General features: G+C 40.8%; 1 protein-coding gene across 3 annotated transcripts in view; it reads right to left on the bottom strand.

Annotated features, from left to right (window-relative positions):
• Positions 1-10,920, bottom strand: part of MEIS1 (Meis homeobox 1) — a 107,882-nt gene that overhangs the window by 70,474 nt on the left and 26,488 nt on the right. For all 3 annotated transcript variants that reach the window (XM_054514267.1, XM_036380097.2, XM_036380098.2), the window contains exon 7: positions 10,037-10,148. In XM_054514267.1, coding sequence (XP_054370242.1) covers positions 10,037-10,148 — 112 coding nt within the window. The remainder of the gene's footprint in view (positions 1-10,036; positions 10,149-10,920) is intronic.

Genomic DNA, 10,920 nt, shown 5'->3' on the forward strand with positions numbered 1-10,920 from the left:
TTTCTCATGTCACCAACTAGTGGGTCACCAGGCCAGTGAGCAGTGGTCCCTGATGAATTATAGGATGACAGGTGGTTCTGACATCACCAGTGCTGCAAGCTGCAGAGACTGCTCTGATTGCCCAGAGAAAGTCCCCATCTCATTCATGAATTTAAAATTGAAATTAAAAAAATAAAAAAGAATAGTAATAATAAAAGCCTGTGTGCACCAATGTGCCTAGAAAAAATTATGTCAGCATCTTACAGTGCTGATCCTATTAATTAATCCCTTGAAGAATGGCCCCTCGCCCACAAACATATAATGTAATGCCAGCTTAATCTTACCTAAAAAAAATTACAATGCAATAAGATTACTCGTCTGACTCTGCTAACTGTTACAGCACTGCTTAATCCTGCATTTCAGAGCTTTAACAAGCTCCTACAATACTGTACAGAGTTTATCAGAGCAGTTCCCGAGACAAGGACTTATGTTTTAAAGAATATAATTCCACTGTCTTTTGTGCTTTTTACATATAATGTTTATCCAGTGACTTTCATCCTGAAAGATCTCAAAGCCTATTGCCTGCTCCTGTTTCCATTGAAGTCTTCTTTTCAGGTTTCATATTAGAGTAGGATTAGAAATAAATATATAAAAAAATATATATGGGGGGTTACAGCAGGAAAATTTGTAGGGGAGGGAGTTCATCCCTCCCTCCCATTTCCCAAACACAGCTGGGAGGCGCACCACCAGATCAGCTGCCTCCTACCAAAAACCTGCAAAGGACCCCATGTGGGACCTTGCCTAAAGAAGTGGGTGCAAACTTGACCAATGAAAGTACCATCTCTCCATCCCTGCAATAACTTGGTCTTCATCCCCAGGCTGTCCTCCCACCAGCACAGCCCCACTCTGACAATATCCACCCACAACCACACATTTCCCAGTCTTTGTCACTTATAGACATATTAAGCTTCCCATGGAATAGGAGAAGAAAGCTCTGTTCCCTCCCTGTAATTATCAAATCTGCCCAAAAATGAGGAAGAATTGAGAATCCTCATTATAGCACATCATAAAACATGGCAAAGTCTCATGCTCACTGTCTGTTATTGGCACAGTCTGCCAACAAAACTTTACAAAGATCACAGGAATTCATGTTTGCAGAGATATTAAAGTCATAAAAGGGGAAATTTGGATTTTATTTTCCCACAGTCTAAATGAAGGTGAACCAAGCAAATTTGGCAAAGAGTGCTAGTCAGATGCCATTTCCCACAGCAGTGTGGTATTTTCCGCTGGGAATAAAACATTTTCCCTCAACTACTGTTTATAACCCTTATCAGTTCAACAGCAATAGAGCCATCAAGTCCAATATCTTGTGGAAAAAAGTCAAGGTCAACAAGTACTTGCATTTTCGTTTATCTTTAGCTGCAATTGCTACTGACATTCAATTGGGTAATAAACATGAGGACTGTCAAATGCTCTCAGCAAACAGGTGATCCAAAAGCTATCAGAGAGAAAGAGGCTACCGCCAGGTAATCAAACAATTCTGTTGCAACAATTATGATTTGAGTGCATTCATTTACAGAAGCAATCACCTGTCAAATTTGAATGAATAGCATCAAAACATTCCCACCACTGGGGTAATAAGGGCAAGAAAATACAAGCTATGTCTACTTTCTTCCCAACAAAAGCATGCCAGCATTAGTAAGAGCCTTTAAAAAAAAGGGATAAACAAAAATATGCAGCATCTTATTTCCTGAATTGAATTATAAAAAATTATTTGAACACAAGAGCTAGAGGATATCTGTCCAAGTAACTGAGTCTTGTGGTGGTGTGTCACACAAGCAATGAGGGGTGTTTAGGAAAACACCAGGAAAAGTGGGGGCACACAGAAGCAGCTGCACCACCGCTCTGACAATCAGCACTTGGGCAGCTTCCTGAGCCAGTGGTTGCATCTGGACCAGGGTTTTTAATAGCTACAGAAGAACCTATTTTTCCATGAATTGGTCTAATCTCTTTTTGTCCCCTGCTGACCTCCTCAGAATGCTCTTCTGTAGCAATAAATTTAACCCAAGACGTAAAACATTTTTGTTTGTTTTAAACCTACCAACACTCTGGAACAGCTCCTGTGCCATGACCACCCACCCTTAGTTCTTGTATTATGGGACAAGTACCCACTTTCTCCATACACAACTAATTTTAAAGACTTCTCCTCCAACCTTAGTCACCTTTCCCCTCCCAGCCTTTCATGTGAGAGATAGGAAAATGGTTTGTGCCAAGCAGTCTCATGGCACACCCTGTTGCATCACTAATCCAGAAATACAGCATATTTATGAGTTTATAAGCCTTGTGATAAAATGTCACTCAAAATAAACATCTCAGGATCACTTCTGTTTTTTAATCTCCAAGTTAAATACGCTAATGACACACACCTTAAAGTCTCACTCTGCCTACATCAGATTGCTAGACTCAGCTGAAGACGCCAAAACCTGGAGAAGCAAATGGGATAGAACCCTTAAGTTGGGAATACTAAGATGGCCTTTAATAGGGGCCATATGGGAAGCTCATTAGCTCCAATGAACCACCACAACTTAAGTGAAAACATCCAGAGTGTGTAGGAAAACAAACACCATATCTGAATAAAGCAACCAAAAAAAAAAAAAAATCATATCAGCCATCTTGAAGACCCCCAAGTCCGGTGCTGTTGAAAGGGGCATCTTGGACACTAAAAACTTCAAATCTATTTCTACAACTTCTTAGAAAACCAAACCTCCCTCTGCCCCATCCAAGGAGGAAAGCAAGATGCCCTTCAGTCCTACACCAGATATTTGAGCTAACAGCCCAAGATAACGATTCAGCAATGTGATTATTTTCCACCACTGTTTCCTGCTTGGCATATTCAAGATCCTTCCCTCAGCAAGACACCTGGTTCTGTGCAGACACGCTTTGGGGCTGCAAAAGTCAATGGATGCTCTCAGTTCAGGGTCAGGGCCATGTTTTTATATACACATCTATGTATACACGGGCTTGTGCATAGCCACACAGATGTTTAATGGGTAGACATTTCTGAATTTAGGAAAAATTTGCCAAGAAAACAGATTTAAAAAAAAAAAACACAACCAAAAAAAAAAAACTCCAGCACATGGATTCTCCTTCTTGAATATAGATGGGCCAAAAGTCAGGAATATTTGTATTTCCATAGCCACTTTAAATGTAAACAGTTTCCAAAGTCTTTTTCCCTCCTTCTGCTCTGCCAATGATGGCAGTAGCCTCAGCCTGAAAGATCTGCCTCCTGACATGGTCATCTCTCTCTGCTCCCCTCCCAGCTGGAAGTTTTTCCTGGGCAAAGACTAAAAGTCACATTAAACAGTGCTGAAATGGTTTTGCTGGTTTTGAACTGCTTATTATCTCTCAGGGTTGACCTGAAAAACAAGTTGGTGCTTAGAGAAATTCAGGTTTCCCCTGAAAGGCAAACAGAAAGAAGGAAGGTTTTTTACAAGGAAAAGAGTTCATTTACGATGATGTTACCCACAATTTAGGGAAAACAAGCAATGTTTATAAGTATTTAAGTTAGCTTTGCCATACCGAAAATAAAAACGCCTGTTAATGACAGACATTTAAGCTAATGCGAATGACTGAAATAAATCCTGACACGAGGAATAGATTAATGCTCAAATCATGACAGACACCCGCTCCTAAGTAACAACTTGCTCCCATGCACCATTCTGGAAGTAAGCCCTGCTTAGCTGAGGCACATAGACTTAACACTGCTGAAATCTAAGTTTAACAGCTGAATCAGGCTGATGAGACCAAAAAAAAACCCAGAAAACCCAAAACCAAACAAAAAAACCAAAAACCTAAACTAGAAGGAGGAAAAAACCAGTTTCGCGCCCCCCGGCTTTAGAGCAGAATGATAAATTGACATCATGTTATGAGCATAATCCTCAACCACTCAATCACTGTTAAAAAAACCAACATGATTCTGGGGAGATAAAAATAATTAATGCTGGTGCTGCTGAAGAATATGCACCTACACGAAGAGTTTCAGATAAATATGAGCCTGGCTTAAATCTTATATCTCACATCAAAGGAAGAGGGCACAGGTGCTCACACTGATTTAAAGCAAACTGAGCGCTGCCTGCTTGATGGAAAAGCAGGAAAAGAAAAGGGGATGGCAGAGCCTCAGCAAGAAAACTGATACTGCTTCGTTTCCAAACAAGCGTATTACGCTTAATTCAGGATTCACAACACATAAAGCACCAGAAAAAACACAGGGAGCAGCCCCTGTTGACTAATGCCCTGTCTTTTCTAATCGAGGGTCACATCCAGTCTAACCGATCGCATGATAATGGCATCAGAAAAGGTCAATCAAAGACAAGCCAAAGCTTCCACTGCCTGGCTGACCTTCGGAGCTTGTGACAAATTGCTATCAGTCAATGTCAACTAATGACAGCGGCTCTTTGGCTAATCAATTGTTCTAAAAATGATCAAGAAAACTACTCGTAGGACAGCTCATTTTCACATCAATGCCTGTGAAGTATGAAAAGCTCATTTTTTTTGAGTTTTTAATAAGCTCATAAGTAAAGCAGTTACTTGGTAACAGGGGTCACCTTAGTGAAAAGACAGAACCTTTGTCTGCCTTTTACATATTCTTTTATTACCATATTATAGTAAAAATATGCCATGCCATTACTATGCCAGAGGGCTACATAATAAAGTAGGTAATACTTCATACTTTTTTTTTTGAGATAAATACTTCTGTGGTTTAGGGGCCCTCTCTTTGGATGTAAATAATTGTCAACATAGTCTCCAGGTATTTAAATGTAAAGCAATCACCAATGGCACACAGGTGACATGCCCACTCATTACTCACCCAAATTTCACATGACAGAGCCAGTAGTGAAAACCACGCTGCAACATCCACTGGTGCTGCTGGGAAGTGAAGGTCTAACAGCAGCTATTTTGTTCTTAAACCCACCCACCCCATGCGAGCACAACTTATTCCAACTATTTCTGACAGAATCCACATTTGGTAGGAAAACCGCATGCTCCAAAACCCCCTAAGCCCTGCGAAAGCAAACAGACATTTCCGCCCTGGAAGGATTCTGCATGTAAAAGCCAACGTGGAAATGCACACAGGCTTGAGCAGTGGGAGATATATCATGGTTCTCCTTCTACAGCAAAGGGGTGACTGCAGATTTTTCCACCTCTTCATCCTACCAGCCTCTCCCAGCATAATTTTCAGCCACTTCTCAAAGCTTCACAGCCAGGCCACACTCAAATCTGCATTCATGCATTAAATATTACCAAAACAAAAAATCCACACTGGCCTAAGGCTTGAGGAGTGCAAGCACAATTATGCTTTGCTTTTCCATAAGGGGAAAGTCCAGCAAAGGACATTGCAGGGCATTACATCACAAGAATCCATTCGAGAAGATGCTGCGTTGAGAAGGAAAGAGGCACCATCGCTCAAACACGGCACTGCTTTTCATTTGGCTTTACCTCTTCACTTCAGTGACTCCCGCCCATGACACCTGTAGTGCCAGAACAGATTTACCCCGAGGAAAACACCCCTCACCAACCCAATCACTCCCAAAGCAATTCCCCACATCACCACAGACAAGGGAGGGAACTGGTGGTGAAACGCTAAACAAGAAACATTAAAACTTTTGTTTTCATCGGAGAAACTGCCAAGTGACAGCAGTTTCAGGTTACACCCTAAACCTGCCTTGCTATGGTAGTTTTTCAAATTAAAATATCTTCTGTGGCCTTAGCCACTCTCAAGCCATCCATAGGCAAGAAAGAAAGGAGGCAGGGCGACACTTAAGCTCAGCCATAATTGGAAGTATGTGAAAAATGAAGTGTCAGTTCGGTCAATAAAGGGCAAAGGTGAAGGGGAACTGCAGCCCAAACTCGGTGCGAAATGTGCTCATTAAGACACCCAATCCGAGGGCTCCTGCCCACCTATCCCATTAGTCATCGGCCATCTGACCGCTTCAAATGCCTCCTCGCTCTTATTACTTTTCTTCTCCCATGTTAAAAAAAAAAAAAAAAAAAAAAAAGAAAAAAAAGGGAAAAAAAAAAAAGGCAAGCTGGTATATAAATCCTTGCTCAGTCATCTGGAACATAATGTGGCCCTTCTCTCCCCCTCTTCCCGGCTCTGCTGCCTGCCTTTGCAGCCTCCAAACAACCGCCTGGAGATTCCCAGCAATAATAAACCCGATTGCCTTTTTGCCTATAGGTTGCTCAAACTCCTACAAAACCCTGAAAAAAAAATAAACCATTGCAGCCATTGATACATTTTTATAAAGAAATATCGCTGCTTTCTACTCCTGGCTTGAAGGAGCAACAATTATTTGGAGGTTAAAAAAATGCTTTGAAAGCAGGCTGAGGCTTGGGGGGAAAAAAATAAAGAGGGAAACAATACACACAAATAAGGTGACACTGATGGATTATTTTTCTTTTTCTTTTAAGCTGTGTAGGAGAGCTAAACATGGGAAATAAGGAACTCCACTCCGGATTAAAAGTGACTGTACCAAGGCTTTGTTCAGCATCTTCCTGGTCTCACTATTTGAAAAACAAACAAAACAGATTTCAAACAGATTTCTCAATATGCCAGACAGGAATCTTTTGAAGTTACAAGACAAAATAAGAGAAAATAGTGCTGCCATGATGTCAGCATCACCTGCCTGTACATAAGAATTTGCTTCTCTTCTTTTAAATAGAATTTAGTGAATTGATTCGCCACTATGTAAATTCAGATCTCTTAGCACCATTTGGAGACAGACCTCCAAAGGCCTTTCCCCTTAAGTTCAGAGCAACGGGAAAACTTTTTCATAATATTATTCTGCATTCCTGTACTATAACTATGCCCTATGATGACACAATACCAGGTCTTTAGAAGAGGTTCTGTCAACGTACTATGCAATAACATATCCTGCTGTTCAGTGGCATGAGACCTCAGAACAGGTCCCTAGCAGTTAAATATGGATTTCTGCAATAGATCGAAGCAGTTGGGAGTTATTACTATTTACTAAGTAAATAAATTTACACATTGAAGAAGACTTTAAAATATTTACAGGAAAGACCATCTCTCCTGATTTCAAAGGTAATCATTTGATGGATGTTTTATACTGGGACATAAATAGGTTAAAAATACACTTTGCAAGATTTGTAGTAAATACGGTAATGAAGAAAAATCTCCAAAAAGTCCAAAAATAGACCTTAACATAGTCTCGGTTAAGGACTAAGGAGAAAAGTCTTGCTAAAGGCTTAAGCATTCCAGTCTGTGTGCCTCTCCGAAAATGCAAAGCTTACATTTACACCTTTGTGATACTTTCAGACAGGTTGCAAACCTGGGCCAGAAGGTGCTTTTACCTACCCCAACGAGGGAAGTAGGTTGTGAGAAAAACCTGAAACCAGACAGTTTTAGAGAGTTTTATCAAAGGTTTTATTTCTGGTGATCAGATTTGCCTTTTTTTTTTCCCTTTTTTTTGAATTGCAAACGTGATCTTGACAGATGGAAGGAACCAAAAGGAACTTTTACAAACTCCTAAAAATAGGGAAGCCCATAATATACTGAATATATGTCATGCAACGCATGCATCTTGAGTTAACTCCTATGGTTGCAAGCACAAGCATGTGGGTCCCCACCCTTTTGCTTCCACCCCTCCACAGAACCTGGCTGCTATGGCAGTGCCATGCTGGCTCTTTCTGCTGCCAAGAAAAGCACCCAGCAGTGGTGAACACAGGGGTTTAACCACAATGTTACACTCCTAACATCAGGCCACAGAAGAAAAAGCCACCAAATCACAGCAACTGGAAATTAAACATAGTTGGGGAGAGGGAGGATATTTGCTATCTTTTAGTTGTCTTCCATTTCAGTCCTTCAGGGTTGTATTTTTTCACTTCTTCCCCGTAGGGAAATGCTAAAATCACATTATGGAAGTTTTTTTTTACAGAAGGTGTACACGCAGGCACGGATGTGCTTAAACAAATGAGATTCCCCCACAATCTCAACCTTCAGAGCATTTCATGTAAACAAGACATAAAGCAAGGCTCAGCAAGACCACTGCTACCATTACCACATTCCTGTTCCTCAAAAATAATGCCATTTCCAAAGGTGCCAAGTAGCCTGAAGGCAAGCCTTGGTAACAGAGACTCCCAGAACAGGATCTCTTTTCCAAAATTTCTTTCCCAAACTTGACCTGAGAGCTCCAGTTATAAAATCCCCACTTTTGTTACTCATCTCGAAAGTTTTAATGCACTGAGCCTTCTTCACAAAACAGTTCTCTATCAAGCACTGGAAGCAATAAACCAGTGGGGTTTGGGTAACAGTTTCAGAACTGAATAAAGCATCACTGACAAGTCCTTCAGTGGATACTTCATAGGACTCAGGCTTGAAACTCACTTAAGAAAACCCTTCCTGACTGAGGCTGTAGCATGCCCGTTTCTAGAAACATATTGCAGGATGGCAATAGACATCAGATATGACCAGCACTCCAGACTACTAAAAATGCCACATTTTGGAGAAAATAAAGTCTGAAAATCTTTAGAAGTACACCAGGAACGATGCTCAATTTCCAACGGTCTAGGAGCATTCTGGCAAGCCTCCCCACAGCTGTTTTGTCCACGCACATATCCACATAAACACATGCACATCCGTCTAATAAAAGAACAGCCCTAAACGAATACAAAAACCCTCTGAAAACACCACGTTTTAGTTCAAAGCTTATTTTTGAAGCAGCTTTTTCAGCCTTAAAAAACCCCCATGGATTTAAAGTTTGCTCCAAAAGCAAGGGGCTCTCATGAACAAGTTGACACCACTTCAACTATAGCATTGTGAACAACACTGGAATATATATGTATACATACTTGAAAGAAAAAAGGCCCCCTGAATTTATGTTGCATATCATTTTCCAGTAAAAGTCAGAGGTCAGAAGGTTACCAGTGTCTGCCTCAACTCTGCAACAGTTTACTATTCCAGGCCCCATTTTTACTAGGCTACACTTGCGATGAAGTCAGCAACTTTTCTTTAAACAATAATGAGTCTCAAATACTTAAAATTCTATAAAGAGATGTTATTCACCATGCACGTTAAATCCATGCATATAAAAAATTAAAATATACTGATTTAGTTTAAAAACTAATCTTGTTAAATGCAGACTTTGCAATGCTAATCAGTACTGTTCAACCTTTTTTTGGAAACACAATTCCTTTGTTGTCTAACAGCACTTGAATGAAACATGATCATAAAACCAGATTTAAAAGTATATACCTATTGTGAGTTCAGAGTCAACTTCAATAAAGCACTCTCTTTTATATTCAGATTAAGGATCCTTTTTAAATTTTAATTGCATCAAATTAACACTAAATCCACTACAGTTGGTCTCTTCAGAAAAAATATGCTTTCAGCTTCTCAGAAAAAAACATACAGAGATTCAGCTTCTAAGATTTCAGAGTTTCTGAGACAGCACAGATTATTTGTAGAATGTCCCACTTCCATTGCACCAAGCTCATCTCATACTTGCCCAGCTAAATCAGCTACATGGGCCTGGCACTCAAACAGAATGCTCTTGCATTCAAGTAAATTGGAATTGAGTATCAAAAAGTAAATAAAAGCACAGCTCAGGATTTTGTAAAACAGTCCAGCTAACATCTCATCTTCATATGCAATCAAGTTTTGATGGCATCTCTGACATATTGGCATGCATTTCTGCAATCTTAATTACACTTGGTTTTGAAGATTTCATCTTTTAACCCATTTGAATGAAGAAAAAACCCCAAACTTCTCATTTCTTATTTTTTATTAAGCACACTGCAAATTTGGTACATATGTTGCTCTAACATGTGCCTGCTGGCAGGGTTAAAGAACTAAAGATGCCAATCCCTCTACTGGGAGGAGATGGAGGAAAAAAATGTCAAAAAAAAAGGAAGATAGACCTTTCTCAGCACAAACCCTCTAGTACCAGAGCATATTTCCACACCAGAAAGAAAGTAACCAGTCCCTGAGCACGCTGGTGACCACTAGCCAGCTAGGAAAGTGTGAGGGCTCTGTTCCTACCTTGCTCACTGCTGTTGTCCCCGCTGTGTGATGTGTGTCCTCCGCTGGAGGGTCCGGGGGTTCCCCCAGAGCGCGTTGATGCCGTGTCATCATGGTCTCTGTTCCAGGAGGGCTATGGGGCAGAAAAAATTAAAAGGTTAAAATCCGAGATGGGGGAGAAATGCCCAGATCACCAGAAAATGCACTCCCAGGAGAGTGGCACCCATGCTCAAACCTGTGGGAAAAGGCTGGCAAATACATCTCCCAAATGATTACTTCTTTCCAGGTAGCTCTATTGCTGCACCCCAGCAAAAACAATATACTCTGGAATACGTTTACTATCTAAATAATCCCAAGCTTTATTACCACAGAAAACAGAAACATTCCTGGCCAGGCAGGGGGAGCAGGAGGAGAGCCAGAGAGAGAATCACTGGCACTGGGCTCCAGCTATATTTTTAGCATCCACAAACCCTCCAGCACAACAGCCTGCGAACTCCGCAAAGGCAAAATGAGAGCAGTGGTCTAGAGCAGCATCATTTATATGGGCCTCCCATTCCTCCTACGAGGCCAACATGGAAGAGCTTAAAGACTTTGCTTGCAATTAGGCCTGGGTCCATAATAGCTGGGATGTGTCAGCTGTTTGCCGGATGGTATATGGCAAATGGACCAGGCATGGGGACAAAAAAGAAATGAGAATAACAATGGCTTCACATAGGCTGTGTACACTCAGCCCCATGCAGAGCCTCCTTGTACTATTGAACAGAAAACAGATGTTGCTTCTTATCACTGGGTGCATTTGAAAGTAACATTCAGATAGGAAAAATTGGCTGTAAATTAAATTCTTAGGGAAAACAAACGTGGCAACACTCCTCCCAAGTCTCCCTTTATCACCAGAGAAGATTTTA

Source organism: Molothrus ater, chromosome 3, assembly GCF_012460135.2.
Source record: "Molothrus ater isolate BHLD 08-10-18 breed brown headed cowbird chromosome 3, BPBGC_Mater_1.1, whole genome shotgun sequence".
In the NCBI taxonomy this organism is placed as follows: Eukaryota; Metazoa; Chordata; class Aves; order Passeriformes; family Icteridae; genus Molothrus; species Molothrus ater.